Source organism: Eulemur rufifrons, chromosome 29 (assembly GCF_041146395.1).
Source record: "Eulemur rufifrons isolate Redbay chromosome 29, OSU_ERuf_1, whole genome shotgun sequence".
Taxonomy (NCBI): Eukaryota; Metazoa; Chordata; class Mammalia; order Primates; family Lemuridae; genus Eulemur; species Eulemur rufifrons.
The window spans coordinates 34856916-34883997 of NC_091011.1; the positions used below are offsets into that span (position 1 = coordinate 34856916).

The window sequence follows — 27082 nt, forward strand, 5'->3', positions numbered from 1 at the left end:
CAGAGTGCTAGGATTATAAGTATGAGCCACCGTGCCCAGCAAGAAGTTATTTTTTAAAATGCCCTTATTGCTATATCAGAATAGGGGGTTTCTGATCCCCCAATAAGAGCTGCATACCTAGACTATACAAAATCCAGGCATAAGCTCCGTATGAACCACTTAACCACACTGTGTGCTACCTTTAGTAGTCCTGCCATGGAAATATTTTTCTACATTACTGTCTTGAGGAGAGATGCAGAAGTATATAAAATGAAACTGAATATTATTAAAAATCACCATGATGAAAAGAATAGAGTCAATAGCAAAAAAAAAAAAAATAGTGTGCATGTATAAAATAGGATGTGAGGTTTTTTAAAAAAACAAATAATAACTCTCACTAATTCAAAACAAGTTCCTAAAGGAAAAGTTATGATTCCTGAACAGAAAAGGGTTTTAAAGTTTTAATAAAACAACCCATTATTGAAATGCAAACCAAAACCATAATGAGATATCACCTCATCCCAGTTAGAATGATTATTATCAAAAACAAAACATATAAAATAACAAGTGCTGGCAAGGATGTAGAGAAAGGGGAACTCTTACACACTGTGGGTGGAAATGTAAATTAGAACAGCTATAATAGAGGCTGTACTAATAGTACGTACCAACAGTATAGAAGTTCTTCAAAAAATTAAAAACAGAACTATCACATAATCTAACAATCACATTATTGGGTATATATATATATATATATATGCAAAGGAAATGAGATATCTGCAATTCCATATTTACTGCAGCACTATTCACAATAGTTAAGATATGGAATCAACCTAAGTGTCCATTGTTGGATGAACAAACAAATTGTGGCATATATACACAATGGAATACTATTCAGCCATAAAAAAGAATGAAATCCTGTCATTTGTGACGACATCAATGAACCGAGAGGACATTATGTTAAGTGAAATAAGTTGAGCACAGAAGAGCAAATAGCACATTATCTCACCCATATGTAGTGTCTAAAGAAAGTTTATCTCATACAAGTAGAACAGTGGTTACCAGAGGCTGGGGAGGATAGGAAAGAGGGGAACATGGGGAGAGGGGAGAGGCTGGTCAACAGGTACAAAGTTACAGGTACATAGGACAGCAGTCCCCAACCTTTTTGGCACCAGGGACTGGTTTCATGGAAGAAAATTTTTGCATGGACAGGAGTGTGGGGGGATAGTTTTGGGATGATTCAAGTGCATTACACTGATTGTGCAGTCAAATCTCTCTGCTAGTGATAATCTGTATTTGCAGCCACTCCCCAGTGCTAGCATCACCGCCTCAGCTCCACCTCATATTATCAGCCATTAGATTCTCATAAGGAGTGCACAACCTAGATCCCTCTCATGCACAGTTCACAGTAGGGTTCGTGCTCCTATGAGAATCTAATACTGCAGGTGATCTGACAGGATGTGGAGCTCATGCAGTGATACAAGCGATGGGGAGCGGCCATAAATACAGATGAAGCTTCACTTGCTAGCCTGCCACTCCCCTCCTGCTGTGCAGCCCGGTTCCTAACAGGCCATGGACCACATGTCCATGGCCAGGGGGTTGGGGACCATGTACAAAGAGGAATAAGTTCTGGTGTTCTATTGCACATTAGTGTGACTACAGTCAACAAAACTGTATCGTATACTTTAAAAGAGCTACAAGAAAGGTTTGAGTGTTCTCCCCATAAAGAAATAATAAGTGTTTGAGGCAATGAGCACGCCAATTACCCTGATTTAATCATCACACAATGCATATATATCAAAACATCACACTGTGCCCTAAATATGTATAATTATTATGTGTCAATTAAAAACAAAATAACTCTCGTAAAAAATCTATTTAAAAATCATTATTTTTTCTACATTTAGTATTTGAAATACATCTATCCAAGCAATAAACGTGTTAAGTACAAAATGTTATATAGTAACTTAACCAATTAAAAAACATATATTCCAGAATTTACCCAGCAAAGTAATTTCTTCCTTCAATAAAGGAAAATAATAAACTAAACAAATAGTGCTATCATTAATCAACTCTTTTTAATTCATAGATTTATGAACCTCTTTTTTTTAGAATTTTCCCCAGAGTCTCCAGGACATTCTTTTGATTACCCTGAATGATGAGAAATTTCATTGTTTGACGGAGAATTTAATTGTAGAAAATCAGAGATATTTCAGAGTCTAATCTGCTGAAAACAAGTAGGTGGCCATTTTGAAGCTAGCTGGTTTGTCCAACCGTATCACATCCCCCAACACACATACTCTTTTTATGCAGGATATTTTTATAACAAAACACTGAAAAGAAATAAAAAAGTAGGTGATCAAGCTGAGTAATGAGAGCACTATAAAGCAATGTGTCAGATTTTCATATATGGCCTTCAAAGGCAATACTCTGCAATGAACAATTTAAAAAATGGATTAATTGAAATATCAACTGAGTAAATAAATATATCTTCTCACAACGTGATGATTTGGAAGGTCTGTATCTCCCAAGATTTGGTTTTATGTTATCCTTTATGTTTATTTATCTCATTGATATATGGTCATTCACTTATATGTATTATAATGCATACCACTTAATTATTTCATAAAGGTGTGAAAAAATTAATACCTGTTGTAAAGAAAAAAATTCTCTTAAAACTTGACTTTGACTATAAAGTCAACTTACCACTTACATTATAGAATATGTATGAAAAATTTGGGAAGAGTATCTATAAATCTTTCAGTAATGACCACTGTTCACATTTAAACATATAACTGTATATCTGTATACAGTTATGTGATTATAACTGTATAATCCTCCATTCCTTTGGAGGGCTTATGCATAATATTTTTATTAAAAAATACAGAAAAGAAACAAAAAAGTAGGTGATCAAGCTGAGTACTAATTGTACTATATAGCACTATGCCTGATTTTCATATATGGCATTCAAACGCAATACTTTTGGAGGGTACACACATACAGAAAACATTTAAAATCCAATTCTACCATCTTTCCTAGTATTACACTAAAGCGCAACTTAAACAAATTATTTGCATTAGGACTTGAAGTTATATGATTTGATTCAATGATATTCTCTATGACTTTCTTTTAAAAGCCATGTATTACAAGGCATCACGTTAGGAAAAGTAGAAACATTACTTAGAGAGGGAAATGTCCTTGAAATTTGTTAATCGTATTGTGGTTTAAGCTTAGAATAAAACAAGATAGTCTCTATATTTTTATTTTAATTAGCATCTTTAAAATTATAAATAGATTGGTGGCAAAAAATATACCTAAAAGTATAGAAGAGTATAAAGTAAAAAGTAAATTCCATTTCCCAACCTTTCACTCCTGGCCTCATGTTCTTGCCCCGCTCCATGGAAACAATAATTTAAACCCTTTAACATTGTCTTATGTAACCTTTTAGAAAAGATCTATGCATTTGTGATTTTTACCTATACTGAATGAAAGACAAAGCTAGCATTTATTAAAAAGTCTCATCTCCAATAATCTTACCTCCAGAAAAGTGCTTTTTCATTGGAAAATAGCTCAACAAATGTTGACCCTTACATAGTAAAGAAGAAAAATGATTTTTATATTAGATTTACTTTCCACCCAGAGGTATGCAGCTTACAGACAGCATACACAACAGCTTCCCTAACGAAGACCAGGAAAACCAGGAGATGAAAATCAGCAAGGAGTGGAGTGTTAAATGCCACAGAGCACGTCAGTTTAATAAGGCCTGACAGACACAAAAACTGATGTGAGTGTTTGTGACCATTAGTTCAAATGGGAAGTCAGAAAATAAGTTATTATGGTAAGAGGTATTCAAGTGTGTTCCTCTCTTCAGAGGGTTTTAATCAAGGAGGGGAAAACAGAATGTCCTGGAAAAACAAAACAAAACAATGTCCTACACTAGTAACCAGTGGGGTAGTTTTATTGGAGCAATTGCTTAAAAAACATGGTAATGGACCTTCGGGAAGCTCAAAGGTGGTGGTGGGCAGGAGTCCAAACATTTGCTCACTTATTAGTTCTCTCAACCAAGAAACCCCTGCTCGCATCCTCCCAGAAAGGGATCTGCCCAAGCCTGTCTAGCAGGTGAAGCTTTATTTGAAGGGCTGCATACACACAAACACCAAAGTTACTGTCTACACAAATGCCTATACCACAATGAGAGCACAGATTGGCAAGAAATGCCAAAGCCTAGCCTAGGGTTTAAAGAGGCACAGCTCACTGATGACATGGGACTGTACTCGACACAATTTTATACTGGTAGACCACGCACAGTTAAAGTAGAAAAAATAAAAATAAAAGCACCAGTACAGAGCTACAAACTCTCTCATTTGTACTTTTTAAAAAGGCTTAAACATACAGAGAATCATTCATTTATTTGCTTACCAAATATGCCAGGTCTCATACTAGTCAACAGGGATGCAATGGGGACCAAATCAGACAAGTTTCATGCTGCTCACTTTTTAGAAGATGGAGCTTTGTTCCAAGCATTGCACAATTTGGCAGTGCAAGCTAACAAGCATTGGTAGTCTCCAGTATGTTAAAATACATCATGTGATGCCTTTGAGTTGTGTTTATTAATGTTTTAATAGTGAAATGTGTTTCTTCACTTATTAACTTACAGTTGACATCCATGAGCAATGGAACACTTTGAAAACCCTGAATCTAAACCCAGGGCCTCAGCTAACCCTCACATAAGGTTCTGACATGTCAAACCACTTGGCTGAGGTCATGCATTCCATTTTAGCACTGGTGATACAGTGGAGATCAAAGATTCCTGCCCATCTGGAGCTTACACACAAGGATGAGTCAGGGCCAGGATCAGATCCACTGTCTACTCAGTGGACTTTCCAGAGAGGCAACCAAAGCTGTTGCAATGTCTTGGATAGTTATTTATATGATTCTCGAAGGCAGCTTTTTCATTATTTGGCTCATAGATTTTATAGTTTAGAATTAGATAGAGTGGAGCATAAATATTAATTTAGAGTCGAGTTCAGCATTTGGATAAATTGAATTAGCATATGTTACCTCCAAAATGCCAAACAGTTCTCCGTAGAGTTCTAAGAGAAAAAAAAAAATACCTTTAGAGAGAGAACTTAACACAAATATTGCCATTTGGGGACATTCAAATATTAGAAAATTTATGGCACCATGACCTCTAGCACTATAGGATCCGGTTTTTAAATTGCTTCCCCCAGAGGCTCAACTCTAACAAAAACACAATCTTCACACTCCCAAACACCAGCACTACATCCTTTTCCTCTAGCTAGCAGTTTCCTCTGCACCATCAACTTGGGGTTCTCTTTCCTGTTTATAATGGCCCCATTCTATAACCTTGCACACAGAAAACATATGTCATGCTCTTTTTTTTTCCTTAGAAATGACCATAAGTCCAGGAAGCTGTTCAGGTTAGTCTGAAAAGTATTAAAGTCCTCCATGTGACTACAGAAAGAAAAAGATGACAGTAGAATATCATAAAACTACACACCCAACAGTAGCTTATGATATGTTCTCTGCATTGCCAAAGGTTTTTATCCCATATCATCACTCACCTCTGCTCTGGGGCTTTTCTTGAGATTTATTTTCAAGTCCTCAAAAATAACAGTACCTCTTAGAAAAATAAGTTGAGATATGAAAAGCAAAAATATAATTCTACATCTCATACAAATTTGTTATTATTGTTTCCCTACTAAAATATTAGGGTTTCCAGAATTAAGATAATTAAAGATAGCCAAAGGATTGTAATATCTTTAATATCAATACAGGGCATTATTCTTTCTTATATGGATATTATCATTACATTTTTTTCTTTCTTTTTTGACATAAACTTAAAAAAAGAAATCAAAGGAAACACCTAATGCTAAAAATCAAGAAAGAATAATGAGAACATTGTCTCTTTGGCATTTGACAAAGAATTGCTTATTCAGTGAGTTACCTAAACCTTTATTTTCAAAGCAGATAGTTTACAAGTACGACTATCTAAACATTTTTGGCACTCTTCACTCAACACCTGCCAAATGTAGAACAGGCCAAATCATTCCATTTGGTACCTAACTGCCCAAAAGATACTTGCTAAAAAGACCCATGCCCTCAAAACACAGACATCAGAGTGAGCTAGGACTGAAAAGTATTCTTGTGTATGACCTGCTAATATTGGTAGACTTTATATTAATTAAATATTCTTTAAAAACCTCTCAAATAAATTCTAGGATGACATGTTATAAATGATGTTTAGTATATCTAAAACATAATCAAAGAAATTTAGAAATCAAGAAACATAAGTTATAAAATTGAACTAATCAGAAAGTTGGTATCAAAATAAGCATTCAGTTAAGCAAACCCTGAGTAAGAACCTAGCAGACTCAGCCTGTGCTGAGTCTGACCCTGATTTTTCTGTATCAATAGACTTAGTGTCACAATGCTACTAGGGCTCACGGCGGTTTTGGTACTCAGAAAATCAGTATCTCCACTTCATTCACATCTTGATTTTCTCAGTTAAATGAAATATATTTGTACCCCTTCTTCAGATTTGTCCGCAAATTACTTTGTCAGTTTCCAAAAAAGATGAAGATTAACTGCCAGTAAGATATTCATCAGTCTGTGCCACAAGCACTGAGTAATGCCACCTACCTTTTAGTTTTGTGGAGAAGTTAAAATCTGATGTGTAGTGTTTATGGAAATGCATTGTTCACAAGACAGTCCTTTGTAGATTTAGGTGTAACTATGTTAACACTTAAATGAATAATTGCATAAGCTAAACTCCAAGTATAGAGAAAAGAACATTTGTATTCGTTACTTTCTTATGTTGTGTTAAAAAAAAAAAACAACAACAGCAATAATTTCTTAGAGGCTGCAATACTTCCAAACTTTCTTTTTAAATACTTCATTATGGAAAATTTCAAATATATCCAAAAGTAGAGAGAACAGTATAATCAAGCCAATGTACTCATCACCCAGCTTCAACCATTAACAATAGTCAATTTTATCTCATTTATATTCTCAGTCAGTCCCTGTTCCCCTGTCACAGAATTATATTAAAGCAAATCTCAGATGTCATATCATTGCCTCCTTAAATAATTCAGTACGTATCTCTAAAAGATAAGGGATCTTGTAAAGATATACCCATAATATCATTTCAAACCTAAAAAAAAATCAAGCTTCCTTAATATCATCAAATATCCAGTCAGTCAAGGAATATACCTAAGTCTAAGAAAAGAAAGTCAAAGGTCAAGAAAAATAGTACCCTGAAAGATATAATATCCCAAAATGAACTATTTCCCTTCAATAAAAAGGAAATAGCATTTTCTCCATGCAGAGAGCTGGAGATCAGGGGCTTTCATGGGGAAATAAAATTTGTCCCATGGGCATATGAACTATTTTTTTCTTAGTTGATAGCATTCATCAGAATGTCAAGAAGCTTGAGGTGCCAAACATTTAAAGACTTTCTGCCTCTGTTTATGGTTATGTGTACTTAGTGCCATCACCTCACATTGCCAGGAAGGATTAGTCAAGTAGGAAAACAAATCCACCTAAAATAACTTAGAGATCAAACTGAATTCAACTCAGCCTGTACTGAGCACATACTAGGTGCAAGACACGGGGTTAAATCTTGAAAAACCAAGGTAAATTTGATTTAGTTAATTAATAAACTAGAATGAGAAGGGCCAGATTATTAATAATAATAATCGTAACAGAATGTGATGAGAAAGATGTTTGCTTTAGGTATTTTCATGGAGATTCACATGAAGAAGCGTAAATTTGGAGGGAGGGAAGACAGGGATGGCTAAGCCCCATAAGATAAGAGAGAATCAAAGGGCGCCAAAAATGTCACCAGTAACCATGTTGCATATCAATACTATCCAGTGGGAAGATTTTACTTATCTCTCTTGCTGAGAGACATGAATGAACATGTTTATTAGTGTCTATACTCCCCTCACTGGATAGGGTGGGAGAGGTGAACATGAAAACTGAAGATAAGAGGTTTTATTTAAAGTGTCTGGAAAGTTGAGCAGTTCATCAGATCTGGGGAGGAGACTCAGTGAAGAGGGAAGGAAGGTCATTCCAGGAAGAGAAGAGCAGGAACAAAAGGGTGGAAATGAATGACAGATTAGGGAATCAGCAGAATGGTGACCTTAGAGGCCAGTGAATGGGAGGAGTTGGCTGCCTGGAAATGCCTGCTGGGACCACAAGATGGACGGGAGCCTTCTAGGCCAGACCTAGACCTCTGTGCTGTGGCCAGTGCAGAACCATGCACAGGATGATGGGTGCTCAATGTTTATTGAACTGGGAGTTCCTTGAATTAGCTGGGTGGAGAGAAGTGAGTGAAAAGTAGGCTACTCAGAACTCACTGCAGTAGATCCAGGGTGGGAGCAGTAGAAAAGAGATGAGAGGACACATACTTCAGACATTTCAGAAATCATTATTCTTAAAAAGGTGACGAAAGAAACAGAAAAGAGCATCACACAAATTCTACTACACAACAGTGTTTTAGTATGCTCCCGTTTCTATAAAAAGTAGTGGAAATATACATATAAGCTATAAACAAAATATCTTAGGAAGGATATGAAAAAAATAGATTTCATCAGTTGTGGGGCATGGAGAAAGGACTGGGGAAAGAGGTGGGAGGCAGACTTTGTATCTTTGGCATGCTAAACATGGATGTATTATCCATTAGCTAGTCAAAATATATAATTTCTCCCTTACTTCCAGGTACATAGGCAGAGAATAGAGAAAAGAGAAAAGGTATTAGAGACAGATCAACCTAGGTTCTGCTGTTTCCTAACTGTGGGGTTGTGGACAAATTAATTACTTCCCTTAGTTTCTGTCCTCTTCTTTGCAGAAATGGAGATAATACTGGCAAACAATCCTATGCAAACAGGTAGAATATCTGGCACAGACTAAATACTCAATGTATAGTAGCTACTTTATTATCAATAAAACTTCCTCGATATGAATACATTTTAATATGCTCAGTAGCTAATCTTATTCCTACATTTAATATTTACACTGGACAAAACTATTAATGTAATCCATCCAATGAACACTATCCATTACACACCTGTTTCTAGGAATTCAAACTGAATATTTGATTTATCTGTATTTCTGGGTAGATTTTGGTTTTTCTTTGTCTTTAAATGTCATTGTCTCTAAATTTGCTTAAGTCACATATTCACAGAGGACTAAATACCAACCAGGTGTCATAAGGTAGCCAACATACATACACACACACACACACACACACACACACAAAGTTGCTATCCTCGAGGAACTTACAACCCCAGTGAGACAAACAGGTGTGACCTTCAAGTAACCATGGCCCAGATTTGGCACAAGAAATGGAAATACTAGCAATGAAGTACCCAATTCTGTCTATGCATCTGCTCTTAAGATGCTAGATCACATGTTCCTGGAGGTTACTCCTCAAGCATTTTCTTAGGTTTATGGGTCCTTTCTGCCTGATACTACGTTATAAATCAATTCTAACTGTGACAGTAACAGCATTACAAAAGACTGGTCACTCTCCAAAGCCTTACTACTTGTTTGAACAGCCACATCATTATTAAAGCATCAAACAAAAGTTTCTTTGTTATACATTGAGATAAATAATTTCAAACTATTTTCATGTAAGATGTTCTGGCTCATATCTGTCCCAGCCTCTAAAGCTGAAGCTTTGTGGGGGGAGGAGGGGGACAGCTGGAGTTTCGAAGAGATTTTTGCTAAAGGCAGGAAATAATGATAAACATATTCCTGGGATTTCAGAAGTGTTAGTGAATGCTTCCAGCAAAATGAAGGCATATGGCCAGAGGAAAATGCATTTCACTTTATATATGGCACTGTAGGAAGAAAGAGTGGTCCAGGGGATGCTTAACAAAAACCATCTACGTAATTACTGAAATATTTCTCTTTGACACAGACGGATCTGGAGAGAAACATCAATACCAGTCTGTAGAGAAACAACAGTAAAACGTAAACAACAATATCTAAAGAAACTTTCATAGATGCTGTAAATGTTATAGATGTGCACCCTGGAGAAATGACAGAGTTCATATTTTAGCAAGCAAGTCCTGTTTCTGAGCCACAGTAGGGTACGTACTTCTGTCTACCCCCTGACCACCTATGGGCGTAGCTCCAGGCTACGTATTACAGTTGAATGAAGATTGGATTAAGAGGCTAATCTAAGACTATATATAGACAGCAACACCAATTTAATCTCTGCCTTCTCCACCCTCTCTACCCTCCACTGCCTATTTCCATAAATCTCAAGATGTGAGTTACAAAGGGACTGAGAACTCTAGCAGAGCGAAGAGGCCCTTCCTTCCCCCTCCCCCAGGCTGGGTCTCACAAACGAAGTATTAGTGCAAGTGTAAATTGTTTCCAAACATCCTCAACAGGCACCATAGGGCGACTAGGTCCGGTTTTCTTCTACTGCTTGCACAGAGACCAAAGAAGAGATGACAAGTAGTGGGGAGGGCGAGGCTTGCCAAAAGAAAACTACCTTCTCCCCAGTCTATTCTCCCCATGCGCTCACCTCGCTCGTAATGGGGAGCTCTCTTTCCCACCCCTATCTGGGAGCCACGGCCCCGGCCTCCCTGGGAGCCGCATCTGGAGGTGCCACGCACGAGACCATGTGCACTCGCCACTTCCCACCGCGTGGCTGGCCCCCGCCCGCGCGCAGTCCCCGAGTCTCCCGGGGCGGCCAAACGTGGTGAGCCGGCGGTCTCGGGGCACGGATGCACCGTCTGTGTGGTGATGATGAGGCAGAGCGGGGGCTTCTCCGACCAGAGGCAGGAAGCCACCCCAGGAGGCACTTGCTTCCTCCCCGCCAGCTCTGCCCCGGGTGGAAGCACCCAGCGGGGCGGCGGTCGCGGCTCCTGCAACCCTCCCGGCACCCCCTACCCCACCTGGGCTGCTTCTCACCTGTCAGAGGAGGTAGCGACGACGCGCAAGGCTGGGGGCTGCGGCGACTCGTGCGGCGGCAGCAACAGCGGCGGCGGCAGCGGCGGCAGACAATGGAGGAGTGAAGGACAGACACATTGACATAGACACACGGAACCCAGCGCAGCCCCGCCTCCCGCCCCGCCCCCGCCTCCCAGCCCGCCCCCCGCCCGGGCCGCGCCACTGGCGGGGACACAGTGGGAGCGTAGCGGGACCCCGGGGCCTCTGCGCCCCCCTAGAGGCCATCACCAATCACTGAACTTCCAGCTAGAAAATTTTAAATATTGCGTGTCTCCGAATATGTAAACTGGGCAAGATAGGGGCGGGCAACATGTCAGAGGAAGTTAATTCCCCCTCTGCTTCTCTCCATTTGGTTGTTCCCTCCGAGGCTGCTCCAACTGGAGTCTCCCGCTGCTGCCGCCCGCAGCTCCTCCTCCTGGCCGGCCAATGACAGGCGGGGGTGGTGACCGCAGCTGGGCCTGCAGCGACCGCCCGCCCAGCTCGCCCGAGCTCGCCGCTGCCCGCCGGCCCCCGGGCGGGGAGAGAGGTGCAGCGCTTCCGCGGTTGCCGACCCTGAGTCCCGGTCTCCAGTTGCCTCGTTGCGGCTGACGCTCCTAACGCAGACACATCGTTTCTTGTTTAATACTTCCAAAGCAACAGAATAACCTTCAAGCTGGCGGGAGCAATGGTTCACATAAAGAAAGGCGAGCTGACCCAGGAGGAGAAGGAGCTGCTGGAAGTCATCGGGAAAGGTACGGGCGCTGGGCAGCGACCCGGGCGTCGCCGGCCCGGCCGGGGGGCGTGGCGGAGCCCGGGGGTCGCCCCCGGCCCGGGGGACTTTTGGCTGCGGTTCTGCTAGGTTGAACGGGGAAAAAGCGTTTCTCCTTTGGTCTGGGACCGGTTGCGGGGACAGAGAGGTGGGAGGGAGAAGCCCTTCTGGGACGAGAGAGATAATTACAGAGGCTCGTCCTCTGAAACAGCTTTTGGAAACGTACAGATTTTCACACCCCACCTCGGATTATAAGGAGCGTCCCCAGGGTGTGGGCCCCAGTGCACATTCTTCAAAACTCTGGGGATTTTGACCACGGTATGTCTCGGCGACAGTGGCCTGGCAGTGTCAGGTTCTTAAGCGGGTATCTAAAGGGCCGTTTTGACTTCCGGAGGCCTAGAGATCTGGATCCCTTGGCGGTCCCTGCCCCCGCTTGGCATTGGAGGCAGCTCTTAGTGAGAGGGGTTCTTTATAAGGGCACAGAACTAGGTCTGTAATTTGCCACATTGGGACTTCCGCATCCAGGGCCTCCCTGTCTGCCTTCCAGAAGCCCCGGTAGTCGCAGGAACCCACAGAGAGGCGAGGAAATTGGCCAGGCGTCCACACCCGCCCCTCGGCCCACGTTGCACCGCAGCGATCTTCTAATCGCGCTTCTCCGCGCTGTCTCTTCCACTCTCTCCCATCACGAGTCCCACTTCCGCTGCCCGGGTCACAGGAAGGGAGCCCCGGGGACGGGGACGAGCCCGGAGCCATATTTTCACCGCAGTCCCCGAGTGGACGTCCCAGAGGCTCCCTGGCGAGTCCCGTTACCTGGCAGATGACATCAGCGTGACTGCATGCTTCCCCTGCACGATCTCCGCGGCTCCGGCCTGGAGATGCTTGGGTCTGCGGGCATAATTAACGTAGTTGCTTTAAACTCAAGAAGAAGATAGCCACGTCTGCCCTCGGATGGCAGAGAGGCCAGTCATTGCAGTGTAAGACTTCCCAGTTTCCAATCTTCTAAGTTTAACCAGACTCAAATCTGGAACCCCAGAGAACAAGGCAAATTTATTCATCAGAATGACAAGGAAAGTCTAAACGTAAAGGAGAAAAAAATCGGGTTTGAACTCAACAGGTGCTGATGAGTGGAGCCCACCCCATCTAAGCTCAACCTTCCTAAGTCAATCACACCTATATTTATCAATAAGTGTCCTTTGCCCGGAATTGTGGGGCTTCAGGTTGGTATTTTTATTGTTTGCTCTGCATGATTCTTGCTGATCTGTTTGGCATTGCAGTCTTTCTGTTCTGCCTGTCTCTTGGGTAATTTCTCCCTGCCCTTGGTGGCTCCAGGATTCAATTTAGCAAACATGTGAGTCCCAGCTGTGTGCCAGGTACTGTGTCGGGCAAAAAAGGAGACAAAGGATCGACTTACAATCCATCAGGGACAAAAATTCTGATTTTAAAACAGGCCAGTTATCACGTGTTCTCTTAAAAGTGAAAACCGATAAGGAGTTTCATAAACTGGGTCTCGGGAAGGGGATAGGAGCGTCCTTGGATGTATTCTCAGGTGTCCATCAGTTTTTATTCTGAAGATTATGTAAAATAGAATTAATGTGCATTTATTCTGGTTAGAGCTGTGATATTTGTGGACCCACGTCTTATATCAAGTTGCATGAATGCACAGATGCTATCTTTCATCACTTCAGTTGGCCCAGGCCAATGAGAAAAGAACTGAGGTGGACTTAGTATGTGATGCATTCTCGTCAAGTGAAGGGCTGTGGGACATCACTGCACTCTCAAAGAAAGGTTATGGGATAGATGAGCAAACAACCATAGCCAACATTTATTGACTGCTGTTGTAATTCTAAGTAATTTACATGTATTAATGCATTTAATCTTGAGCTAGGAATTCTTTTTAAGCTACAATAGTACAAGAGCCAGCATGGGATGCTGGTTACCCTGGCAGGTCTAGCTTGGAATCCTACTTACCTCTATCATTTACTGGTGATGTAGCCCTGGGCAAGTTATTTTTCCTGAGCTTCAAGTTCTCTATGTGAAAAATGGAAACAATAATAGTAACCATCTCACAACATTGTTGTAGTGATGAAATGAGTTAGTATGGTTAAAGCATTTGAAACATCACTTGTGTTAGCTGTCATTATGATAAATATGGTAATCTACACTTTGTTGATTGGGAAACTGAGGAACTGGGAAGTTAGACAGCCTGCTGAGTGTCAAACAGCTAATTGGCAGAGCTAAGGTATCTTATGGCCTGTAGTCCAATAAATAGGCTGTGCTTAAAAACAAAAAACAAACTAAACAAAAAATGAAACCAACACCATAGCAGTCCATACCATATTCACTTTGAGAGGCCATTTAATTTCAGCAAAACATCATCTGTGAAGTTAATTTTAATTTTAAATATTACTGATTTTATAGTTTTGTGTACATTTAATTTGTAAAGTAAATTTTTATTTTATAGTTGAATAAAGGTCACAAGCAAAGTAGCAAAGTTTTTATATTTTTACCCATATGAAGCATTTTTTTAAGCGGCTAGGTAAAGCTTTTTTTTTTTTTTTTTTTTCCATACATTTCTCAACTTTGAAAAGCACTCAACTAGACAGTTCTAGTACTTTGAACTAACAATAAATTTTCAGCAAAGTCTGACCTGGCATCTCGAACAGTCTGAGATAAACTCAGCAAATGTTTAAATGCCTCCTTATCTGCCAGTCACTCCCTCCAGAAACTAGCAGACAGACTGTAAATGGAACTTAAGAGTTCAGAGAAGAATGCCATGTATTACTTCTGGACACTTTTAGAACAATTTTGTTTTCTGAGTGAGTTTGCATAATAGATATTCTACAGATTGTATATTTGTTAGACTGCCAACAAGTTCCAAATGAAAATGAAAAGCTGTTTCCAACATATCCATTTAAATCATAGTTAATAACAGCATCCATTTCATAACATTTAAGAAAAAATTGAAATCTGAACTATATTTAACTGGCTTATATTATTTGTACAGTGACCCATTCTTCTAAGCTTTGATACCTTTTTTTTTATTAAGCACTAAGACAGCACTATTTCAAAATAAATTAAACCTTTTTAAAGGTGTAAGCCAGAACATCTTCCCATTACTTCTCTTGTGTAGTACCTGAAATTCCTGGGATCACTGTTGCTGACTTAATAAGAAAGTAATACACTTTCTAATGTTTTTTTCATATTTGGGCAAAAGGAGCTATGAAATAGATGTGGATAATAAGATTTTTTTCTAGCAACTTTATTGGGTACAATTAAAGTACAATAAATACCACATATTTAAAGTGTATACTTTTTATCAGTTTTAACTTAAGCATTTATCCATGAAACCATTACTACAATCATGATAATGAATGCTTCCATCACCCCCAAAAGGTTCCTTATGCCTCTTTGTAATCTGCCACTCCCTCCACACCCATCTCCAGGCAACCACAGATAGGTCTCTATCTCTATTGATTAGATTTCTCTATTCTTGAATTTTGTATAAGTGGAATCATACAGTAAGTATTCTTTTCTTCACCTATCTTCTTTCACTCAGCATTATGATTTTGAGGTTCATTTGTGTTGTGTGTACTAATAGTCTGTTTCTTATTTTCTTTTATTTCTATTGGATGTACCATTATTTGTTTATCCATTCACATTGATGGACATTTAAGTTGTTTCCAATTTTGGACTATTAAAATAAGATCTTGTTCTGAGGTCCTGTGTAGTAAATAATGTCCCTGCTAGTGTCTTTTTTTTTTTTTTTTAATAGAGAGATAGGGGTCTTGCTGTGTTGCCCAGGCTCATCTCAAACTCTTGGCCTCAAGCAGTCCTCCAGCCTCAGCCTCCCAAAATGCTAGGATTATAGGCATGAGCCACTGTGCCCAACCTGCTAGTTTATTTATGGTTTAGAAAGATTCAAGTCTGATGATAATCAATTATAGTACAGAGTTCAAAGAAAAATTTAACTTAAAAGATAAGATTGTCATTAGCTATATGACTGGGCAGGTTATGCAACCTCAGTGGGCTTCATTGTCTTCATTTACACAACAACAGTTCTTTTAGACACTCTAAATTTTATACAGTGCTTCATCATCCTAATTTAAGGCCATTTTGTTACAAAGTCTAAAAATAGATATGAGTGGGAAAACTTTTAGAACTATCAGACAAATTCTCTATTTCAAAATGCATGTTATAATAGAAGTCTCCACTATTTAGAAATATTTATAGCTTTATATTTATGGTTATATTGAAATCTATATCATACATTATTTTAAAATTAAAACATTTTAAAAATTTTTATATGATTTTACTTATATATAAACATTATAGCAACAAACAAGTCAAATAATTTTTTAGACACTTAATTTGGATATAGATTCCTTAAAATATCCATTTTTGTGGGATTCCACTAGATGATGGAAATCCATACATGTCTGAATCTCATGGTTATTTGAGGAATTGCTGGAAACAGAATATCATAAGTTTGTTTCTCTCTTTTTGTTTTGGCTACATCTGTTTGTCTTCAGTAGAGACCTATGGTCCCAATCTAGATATTAGAAATGTAACAGTGAATTATCTTGTGCTGCTCTGAATATAAAATAACAAGAGCATCTAATATGCACTGCTGGTTTACTATGTGTCCTACGTTAGGACAAGCCTAGTCCTTCTCACAATTCTACAGGATAGATACTATTAATACTGTCTTTGTTTCATAGATGAGGAAACTGAGGGTTTTGCAGGTCTTGTTCCATTTTATAGTAGTCCTGGAAGGGCTGTAGTATGGTAGAAAAGAGGGCAATAACAGTGAAATATCATTCTTTGCATCACCTCTTCTCTGCTAAAATGCTTGTTCATCCAGATAAGTTGATCAATCCCATTCTAATGAGGTGGGTTGTATTGTGTTTTCTTTGGTTTGAACAACTGTAAGAAATTCTTAAAAGGGAAACAAATCATTAAACAAATGTTCATTGGTTTAGGTCTGTTATTTTTTTTTTAATCTCCAATAAAGGTAAATGTTGGCTCATTACACATCCCTTCTTATGGTGATATGTCTTCCCCCCATAGCAGTTTGTTAAATCAGATCTAACACATTTCCTCCTCAAAGTAAAGCAATTAATCTTTTAAGCTTAGTTGCAAAATATTATTTGAGAGTCTACTCAAAGGAATGGAGTGGGACAGTAAGGAATGACAAAAAGTAAAAATCCTTCTGTGTGAGCCATGTGTTTCACATTTCTGTGCTATTCTGGACCTTCTATAATTTCCTACTAATGTCATTAAATTAGGAACACCAAATTAGAAATCATCACAGTTTTTCCTCTTGGGGTATTTTGCTCATCTATGTTCCAAAATCTGTTTTCATTCTCTAGAAGCCCAATTTGTTTCAGATAATTTTTCTCATCCTGGTTCCTGCATTTCAAAAAGCTAACCTTAACCTGTTGAATGGTGTGTGTGTGTGTGGGTGTGTGTGCGCGCACATGTGATACAGTAAGAAGTTTATATTTGTTCTCTGCCCCTGGTTCCTGACACAGAGCTCCTAAAACCCTTGTAATCTCTGAGCAGTAGGGGTGCTAGGTGCTTCTTTTGTTCTGATATTTGGTATTTGACCCTGGTTCCTGACACTAATCCCTTGGAATTTCCTGGGTGATAGGAGCAGCATCTTTTGTTCTAAGGAGGTGATTCTTGGTGAACTCTTGGATAGTTTCAGGATGGGGACTGCTCATCAGAAAGACCAAGCCATGCATGATTAGAAGCTTGAAGGTTTCAACTCCATCCCACCCCTTCCTTCAGGAAAGGGAAAGGAGCTGGAGATTGAGTTAATAAACGACCATGCCTTATGTGACAAAGCTTCCGTAAATGTCCCAGAAGTATAGGTTTCTGTCTGAGAGCTTCCAGATTGCTGAGCACATGGAGGTCCATGGAGGAAGGAGAGCCTGGAGAGGGCATGGAAGCTCCAAGCCCCCTCCCATGTACCTTGCCCCATGCCTCTTTTCATCTGGCTGTCCATCCGTATCCTTTATAATAGTTTTTATAATTGACGGGTAGATGTAAGTAGTGTTTCCCTGAGTTGTGTGAGCTGTCCTAGAAAATTATGGAACCTGAAGAGGAGGTCATGGGAGCCCTGATTTAGAGCTGGTCATTCAGAAGCACAGGTCACAACCTGGGAGTGGTGTCTGAAGTGGGGACAGTCTTGTGGGACTGAGCCCTTAACCTGTGAGATCTGACTCTCACTTTAGGTTGTGTCAGAATTGAGTTCAATGGTAAGACATTCTCCAGTGGAGGATTACTTGGTGTGTGGAGAAAACCCCTATACGTCTGGTATCAGAAGTGAAGGATTGAGACTTTGAAGTAAGAGTGGAGTAGGGGAAAATAGTCACTTTGTTTTCTCCTGCATTATACATGCCTCATCTTTATTTAAAATAAATTGTTCCCTGACAGGACAGATTAACTTTGAATGCTGGCCATTGGGCATACATTTTAGAGAATTATCGTCCTGTTCTCTAAGGAGAGCCACACGTCTTTGCTTTTATTCCCCATCCTGGCCTTCAAATGTGGCAGGCTCTGACATTCTCACAGTCCCTATAGTATTTTCCCTTTCCTGCACAAACATCTCCTGGCCATATAGAAAACAACTTCTGGTGTTTCTCGGTGGAGAGTGGGATTCGGCTGAAGCATTTGCACAGGTGAAACTGGGGTGCAGGAGTTTTCATCCTGTTTCAATTCCTCTCTCAAGGTGTTTGAGAAAGTCTCTGATGTGAAGCCACAAGTATGAATACGGTTTCACGTAGAACTTGCTTATGCACTTGAAAGCTTTGCCCTCTTGTTTTATAGCCACTTCGCCAGTGATACTAACTGCCTTCAGAGGGAGTACAGGGTCAGAAAAATGCACTATGGACAAAAATAGCTGCTGCCGTACTCCGGGGATGTGTAGATCATTCACTTGACGTTTTCCCAACAGAGCTATTTCTCTGCCTGTCTAGGTGCACTCTCTGTTTCTCTCTTCTTGGTAAAGGGCACTCAGGTGACTTGCCTAAGAAGTGGGTCAGGGAGAAGGAAGCATGCTTATCTTTATGCTGCCTTTTACTCTGGAAGACTAGCAGGGTTTATTACATTCTCACGCTATGATTCTAAATTTACAGAGAAGAAATAACCTGGTTGGGGATGCACCTATTCTTTTACGTTCATTTAGAGGAGAGGCTTATCTCATCCTTTCTGAGAACATTCAATTTAATTGTTCTCTGCCTAGTTAAACCAGAAATTTCTTGGCAGAGCTTGGGGCTGGCTTGTATTAATGATAATAGCAACACTCTCTCCTGCAAGTATGCTTGTGTCATTATGCCTTACAGAAGACTGGAAAAACTGACAGTTGTGGCCCAGGTACAGCTTATTTCCAAATTTACGAGGACTGACCTTCAACTTACATTAGATGACTTTGAGCATGGTAAATACTGATCATGAAACACTTTTATATAGTACCAGGCTTTAAAGATATGTTTCACCTAAGCATTTCCAAACCAAGCATGCTATCATAATCATGCCATCAATTCACAAGACGTAGTGTTGACACATTATATAAATATTGACTGCATTTTGAATTCCAAGTAATATAGTGACTGGAATTGAACCTTTACATGGTAATTTGAATTAGATGCCCTCTAGATTGGTTTCGGTATTAGGTCTTATGCTTTGTGGTTATTGTATTACTGCCAAAAGGAAAATGTGGCCAATTTAATTTACTTTAAGATTAGTGAAAGTAAAAATAAGATGGAACTATTTTAGTTTCTGTAAATCTACTCCTCTGGACAATTACTTTGTGAGATAAATAGTATGTGATTGGATGCTTTATTTCTTGGCAACCCAGTCTGACTAGTCTTAGTTTTATGGGTAACTCTTTAAAGTACATTTCCTTGATGTTTGATTTTTTTTTCCTATTCTAGTGATAAATAAAATTACTTTTCATTTTTTTTAAGGTACTGTTCAAGAAGCTGGAACATTATTATCCAGCAAGAATGTTCGTGTCAACTGTTTGGATGAGGTAAAATTTTTAAAGTTTAATAAAATGTTTTATTCATATGAGAATGGATAATATGTAAAATCACAATCTGTTAATAGAAGTTGTTTTTAGCATTTATGCTCAAGTTATACTAATAATATTTAAACCAAATGTAAGCAGACAGGTCACGAAAGACAAATAAGCATGTAAAAACATGTTTAATCTTATTAGTAATCAAATAAGTGTAAATTAAACCAAAATCATATTATTTCTTGTCAAGTGTGGGAAATATGAACTTTTATATACTAACGGATTAAGTGTAAATTGGCATAACATTCTGAAGAAAATTTTGAAGTGTCACTTTTAAAGTACATATTCTTTGATCCAGCAATTCCATTTCTAGGGAAAGTTAACTGAACTTAAACTCAACTTTCTAGAACTGTTGCTACCTAAATTAACTTTCTGAGATGGTGATAACATCTGAGCTATTCAGTATGGTAGCCATTAGCCATGTGTGGCCATTAAACACTTCGAATGTGGAAAGTTTGGCTGGGTGTGATGACTCACGCCTATAATCCTAGCACTTTGGAAGGCCAAGGTGGGGGATCACTTGAAGCCAGAAGTTCAAGACCAGCATGGACAACATAGCAAGACCTCAGCTCTACAAAAAATAAAAAAATTAGCCAAGTATAGTGGCACACACCTGTGGTCCCAGCTACTGGGGAGGCTGAGGCAGGAGGATCACTTGAGCCCAGGAGTTTAAGGTTGCAGTGAACTATGATCAAGCCACTGCCCTCTTGTGGGTGACAAAGTGAGACCCTGTCTACAAAAAATAAATGAATGAATGAAGGAATGAATGTTTGAGTAACTGGATTTTTAGTTTTCCATCATTTATTAACAGCTTTATTGAGGTATAATTAATACACAATAAACTATACATATTTAAAGTGTAAAATTTGTTAAGCTTTGACATACGTATATACCTGTGAAACCATCACCATCAAGATAATAAAGATATCCATCACCTCAAATGTTTCCTTATACTCTGTAATCTCTCCTTCCTGCCCTTCCCCACCCTACTCCTGCAGATAACTACTAATTTGCTTTGAGTCACAATACATTAGTTTGCATTTCTAATCTTATATAAATGAAATCATATAGTATGTACTCTTTTTTGTGTAGCTTCATTTACTCAGCATAAAAATTCACCCATGTTGTAGCATATATTACTTCTTTTTATTACTGAGTAATTTTCATTGTATGTATATACCACAGTCTTTTTATGCATTCAAAAGTTGATGGAATTTTGGGTTGTTTCCAATTTGGGGGCTATTACAAATAAAGCTTCTATAAACATTTATGTACAAATCTTGGTATGGACATATGCCTTTATTTCTTTTGAATGATTTATCTCTTCATTGTGGATTGTTTTTTCTTGCTTCTTTGGATGTCTGGTTATTTTTTACTGGGTGCCATAAAATTGGGAATTTTACCTTGTTGGGTGCTGTATGATTTTGCATTCTGATAAAGACTCATGAGCTTTTTCTCATGAACAGTTCAGTACTTGGAAGCAGTTTGATTCTTTCAGTTCTAGTTTTCAACATTTGTTAGGTGAGACCAGCATGATGCTCAGTCGAGAATTTTTTCCCCCAGTGCTGAAGCAAGACACTTCCTTGTCTTCTGTGCATCGCTCTCTGATGCTGGAGGTTTTTCTACCCTGGCTGGTGGGATCTGCCACTCTTCCTGGCCCCCTACGCGTACTGGATGCTGTTTCCTCCAAAGTTCTCAGCTAGTTCTTTTCCCAGGCTTAGCTAGTTTCCTCACATGCATGTGTTGATTAGTATTCAATTGAATAAATGCCCTAGGGGAACCCTCTGCAAATCTTTAGAATTCTCTTTCTGTGCAACTCTCTTTTCTCTGTCATTCTGTCCTGGGGACTCAAACCACCTTGGTGTCCCTGGATGTTCAACTCCATCCCCTCAATACAGACAGTATGCCAGGCTCAGTCTGGATTATCCCTCTCTGGACTATATCCTAGAAACTCTCTTAATGTGGTAAGGTAGGCAGTTATAGGTCTCAGCTCAATTGCTCTCCATTTCTCAGGGATCATGTCCTTCATTGCCTGATGGACAGTGTCTTGCAAAGTGTTACTTCATATATTTTGAATGATTTTTTCTGTTGCTGTTGTCATTATTCTAGGAAGAACATAAGTCTGGTTCCTGTTACTATATCTTGGCTGGAAGTACAGATTTTTAATTTTATTTAATTTTAAGCAAGTAAAAGATAATTTAAATAGCCGTGAGTGTCTAGTGGCTACTATATTATATAGCATAGTTCTAGTGCAAGAAATTTGACTGAACTTTGATAGTGTATCTCCTTGTTTACATGGAACACTGATAAAAATTAATCCATGTGTTACATACTATTTTATAAAAGAAATTTTAGGTTAATTTCAAACAACTTCAACGTAGCTTATTTGAAACAATTTTAGCTAATTTCAAACAACACCAAATATAGTATAATACATTTGAAGATAAGTAATAATGTAATCCAAATAATGAAGCACATTTCTTGGAATTTATTTTTTTTAACTCTGCATAATTCTTAGGTTAGTAGAAAAATAGAAATAGAAATAATCTACTGTTTAGAACTGAAAATACAACATTTATCAAAAGCTACTATTTACCAAAGCTATATTAGGTGTATAAAGCAATATTCAGAAGAATTTTTGTGATGTTTATCATTGTGCTTTCTATCTTTGTGGTGTTCTGAACTTTCAATTCATGAAATTATTTTGAAAAGTAAAGTATACTAAAAAAAATAAAAGAAATGGTTTAGGAAAACTAAAATAAAAATAAAAATTTTAAAAAGCAAACATGAGCAATAAAATAAAAAATAAATTGGAAAACATCAAAACTAAAAACTTGTATGCTTCAAAGCACAGCACCAAGAAAGTGCAAGGACGACCCACTGAATGGGAGAAAAATTTTACAAATCATATCTGATAAGGAACTTGTAACGAGAACATACTAAGAACTCCTACTACTCAGTAATAAAAAGACATATAACCCAATTTAAAAATAGGTGAGAGATCTCAGTAGACATTGCTCCAAAGAAGATATACAGATGCTCAATACGTACATGAAAAAATTTGTAACCTCATTAGCCACCAGGGAAATGCAAACCAAAAAGCACAGTGAGACACTACTTCACTTTCACTCTCCTACTAGGATGACTAGAATCAAAAAGGTAGACAATAATTAGTATTAGTGAGGATGTGAAGAAATTAGAGCCCTCGTACATTGCTGGCAGGAATGTAAAATGGTGTCGCTGTTTTGGAAAATAGCCAGTTCCTCAAATGATTAAACATAGAGTTAGCACATGACCCACCAATCCTAGGTATATACTCAAGAGAAATGAAAACATATATCCACACAAAAATTTGCATAGACATGTTTATAACAGGATTATTCATAATAGACAAAGGTAGAGACAACCCAAATGTTTACTGATAAATGTAGTATATTCATATAGTAGGGTGTTAGTCATAAAGACGCAAGCAGTACTGATAGCTGCTATAATATGAACGAAAACCTGCTAAGTGAAAGAAACCAGTCACAATAGCCTGCAGATTATGTAATTCCATTTATATGAATGTCCAAAACAGGCAAATCCATAGGGACAGAAAGTGAACTAGTGGATGATTTGAGCTGGGTAAGGAGTAGAGGGAGATGGGGAATGACTGCTAATAGGTATGTGGTATCTTTTGGAGGTGATGAAAATGTTTTTAAATTGATAAATATTATTAATTTAAAATAAAAAAATAGATACAACTTGAGAAATACATGCAAGAAAATAGTATATAAGGATAATGATAATAAAGAGAGAAGGAAAGGAGGTAGGGAGGGAAAGAGGAAAAAAAGGAAGGACAGCAATTATAAAGGGGATTGTTATAACTTCTTTGTTTAAGCCAGTACATTTGAAAGCCCACATGAACTCTGTAGAAAAATAAAAATGAACATATTCATCTCATACAGAAGTAGAGAAAAAAACTGGAATAATTAAGGAAGATGGGTATAAATGTTTTAAAATGTCTACCACCTTGCAAAGCTACAAACCGGATTAAACTTTATGAAACTTTAAGCACCAGTTAATTCTCACTTTACAAAAATTATACCATTAGTTTAGAAAAAGATAAAAAAAATACCCAGTTCAGATGCTGATGCCAAATAAGAAGAAGCCCCCAAAAAACCATGGACCCAATTCACTTTATAAATACAGATGCTAAAATACTAAATAAAATATTAGCAAGTTAATCCAGCACTATATCCTAAGCCTCATAAGTCATCACAGCTGAGTAAGGTTTTTCTAAAAGTGTTGGGATGGTTCAGTTTTCAAAAATCTTTCAATATAATTCACTATGTTATAGAATAAAAGAAAAACAAATATGATCATCTCAACAGATGCTATATTTGACCAAATTTAACAGTTGATGGTAAAAGTTTGTAACAAATTAGGATAAAATGACTCTTCTGAAACTTGATAAAGGTTTGCAGAAATCTTCCGCAAACATTGGCATCATACTTAAAATATTAGAAGCACCAGGGTCAAGACAGGGAGATGCCTGGAGTTTTCTAGAGATTTTGTGTGTGGGCTGCAGATAGACTTGGCCTCTTTCATGATCCTTGAACACAATACACATGTTCCTCTCTCTCAGTTTTTCACTTGCATTTCCTCTACCTGGACAATTCTTCTTCCAGTTATTTGCATTCCTTGCTCCCTAACTCTCTTCCGGGCCCTGTTCAAATGCCAGCTTGTCAGAGGGACATTCTCTCTGTGTCCTTTTAAAAATAATAATCTTCCCTTTCCTTCTGGCACTACCTTGCGCCCTTACTCTTACGTTATTTTCCACTAGCTCTTGTTGCCCCTACTAAATTTAAGTGCCAGGGACTTTGCAGGAGTGTAGAGTTTGTTTATTGCTACCCACATGTACAGATCTATGTCTGACATATATCAGGCACTCAATAAATATTTGCTGAATGAATGCATGCCATATTTAATGATATAGAGTTGCAATATAATAGCCTAATATGGATGAATTCTTTGATTTAAGAATTATGGGAGAGAAACTTTAATTATTTTTAAGGTCATTTTATCTAAAGAATTATAGAAGCACTTTTTCTATACAATTCAGTTAGGCACACTTCTTTGAAGGTTGTCTTTGGGAAATCACAAGGAGGTGAGAATTTTTACCTTTGTGTTTCACTGAATCTAAGATGCCATAGTTTTAAAGACTCATCTAGATTTCAGAGATTCTAAAAAATGAGGGGAGTGGAAACTGATGGTAATTTCTAAGATTCTAGTACTTGTAAACTGAAGCTCAGTTTCACAAATGTTAAGTATGAAAATGAAATTCTTCTTAGAATTGGTGAATTACATATAACACTATGATAATATTTTATGAAACTTATCGCTGCCTTTCTAATTGGAGCAGAGATGGATAATCAGTATTTTAGTTTTCTGTCTAATGCTAAGTTCTTCCATATTTGTAACTGGAATAAAACATTTTAAATTTAATTTACTTAAGTTATTTTAGATGTGGGAATATTCTCTTCTATTCTTAATAGGTTAACAGTATTGTTTTGAATTATTCATTTCCTTTTTCCTTTTCTTGATATTTACACTGAAATACCATAAAAATACTAGAATGATTAGAAAATTTATAGTATTAAAATTTATTAATATCACTTCTATTCTTTGCTCATGGAAATAGTTTTACAAATAATGGGTGGTATTAGAACTAAGATAATGCATAATGATCATTGCATTCAAAATTTATAATTTCCTTTGCACAATTCTATATTCTCATAACAAACACAAAATTAGATTAAAAGATAGGAGAGTACATGTGATATCCAATTATTTGGAAAGCTAGTATGAATTTGTCACTTACCACAAGTTTATTTTCTAATTCCTGAGACCATCCAGCACCTCACTGAAATTTGGTAAAAGTCTCCAATTGGTAAAATTTGGTTTTTGGTAAAAACACACACTGCATTATAAACATGACAAAAACAGCAGGTTCAGAGACTGCACAGCAAATGGTATGACTGGGATATCTCTTTACCTTTTGGGAAAAAAGCTGCCATAGGTTTGCTCTAAAAACCAATTCCTGCTAAGATGACAGCTGGTAAACAAGAAAGAACAAGAGAGAAAAGTGAGAGGTAAAATTTTAAAATGAGGGAAAAGGGAGTAGTAGGAAACAGAGGGAGACAGAGAGATAAATGGACAGAAGTGATTGACATAGATGACAGTTAGCACACAGACAAGAAAATGAGGACAGTTTGCAATGTAGGATCCAAAAGCTTTTCATATCTCCTTTGCTTTTAAGCAGATTACCACATTGTATTGAAAGGTTTTTGGTTTTTTTTAACTATAGGACAGTTCTGCAGTCTTGGGATTAATCATTCTCAGAGCTAGATAACCTCTAGTTGTAGGATTGGAGTACTGGATGATTGACTGCCCACCTGTTCTGGATGAACAGAAATGCTGAACTCCCTGGCTAAAGTCTGCATCCTAAAAATTTGTGAAAGAAATAGCTGTGTGCTTCTTTTTGGGGCCCTTCTGACAGTATAGGGTCCTTCCTTTTCCTCCAGGCTATACACTAGCTTCTTATGTACAGGTTTTACCATCCATTAGGAGATACCCTAGTCATGCAATACATTTTTGCTTCATTCAAAAACTAATGAATGTAGTCCTTTCCTACTTCCTTAAAGCACTCCATTCATTGTCTGTACAATGAGATTCTGTTTACCCACACCCATTAACCTATCCACTCCCAACATGTAAATATTCCCCATCCCTGTAGAAACACCCGACTAAAAGAGTCTTTTTTTTTTTTTTGAGACAGGGTCTTGCTCTGTCATCCAGGCTGGGGTGCAGTGGTGCAATCACAGCTCACTGCAGCCTCGAACTCCTGGACTCAAACAGTCCTCCCACCTCAGCCTCCCAAGCTGAGACTACAGGCACATGCCACCATGGCTGGCTAATTTTTTTTATTCTTTGTAGAGATGGAGTCTCACTATGTTACCCAGGCTGGTTTTGAACTCCTAACCTCAAGTGATCCTCCAGCCTTGGCCTCTCAAAGTGCTGGGACTACAGGCATGAGCCACCATGCTCAGGCATGGTAGTCTTCAAGTTATAATCGCCCTGCCATTTTTCCATTCTTACTCTCAAGAAATGTTGATTACTTCCACTAAATTGCCTCTTGTGCAACCACCTGAAAATGAAAATCCCAGACTCCCTATAATTCTCATGTCCACAACCCTCTGAGAATAGTGTGGTACTGTGCTAACAGTATGATGGCTTGTGTTCAT

The 27082-nt window shown here is 38.3% G+C and overlaps 2 protein-coding genes across 4 annotated transcripts in view; one reads left to right on the forward strand and one right to left on the reverse strand.

Annotated features, from left to right (window-relative positions):
* The window catches only part of BZW2 (basic leucine zipper and W2 domains 2), a 58018-nt gene extending 46990 nt beyond the window's left edge, over window positions 1–11028 (reverse strand). For 2 of the 3 annotated variants that reach the window (XM_069461520.1, XM_069461519.1), the window contains exon 1: window positions 10911–11028. The gene's annotated coding sequence lies outside the window, so the exon portion shown is untranslated. The remainder of the gene's footprint in view (window positions 1–10910) is intronic. The other variant, XM_069461518.1, reaches the window with a different exon arrangement.
* Window positions 11029–11418: 390 nt separating this feature from the next.
* The window catches only part of ANKMY2 (ankyrin repeat and MYND domain containing 2), a 42501-nt gene continuing 26837 nt past the window's right edge, over window positions 11419–27082 (forward strand). The window contains exons 1-2 of the mRNA XM_069461502.1: window positions 11419–11696; window positions 19684–19748. Coding sequence (XP_069317603.1) covers window positions 11630–11696; window positions 19684–19748 — 132 coding nt within the window. The 5' untranslated portion in view covers window positions 11419–11629. The remainder of the gene's footprint in view (window positions 11697–19683; window positions 19749–27082) is intronic.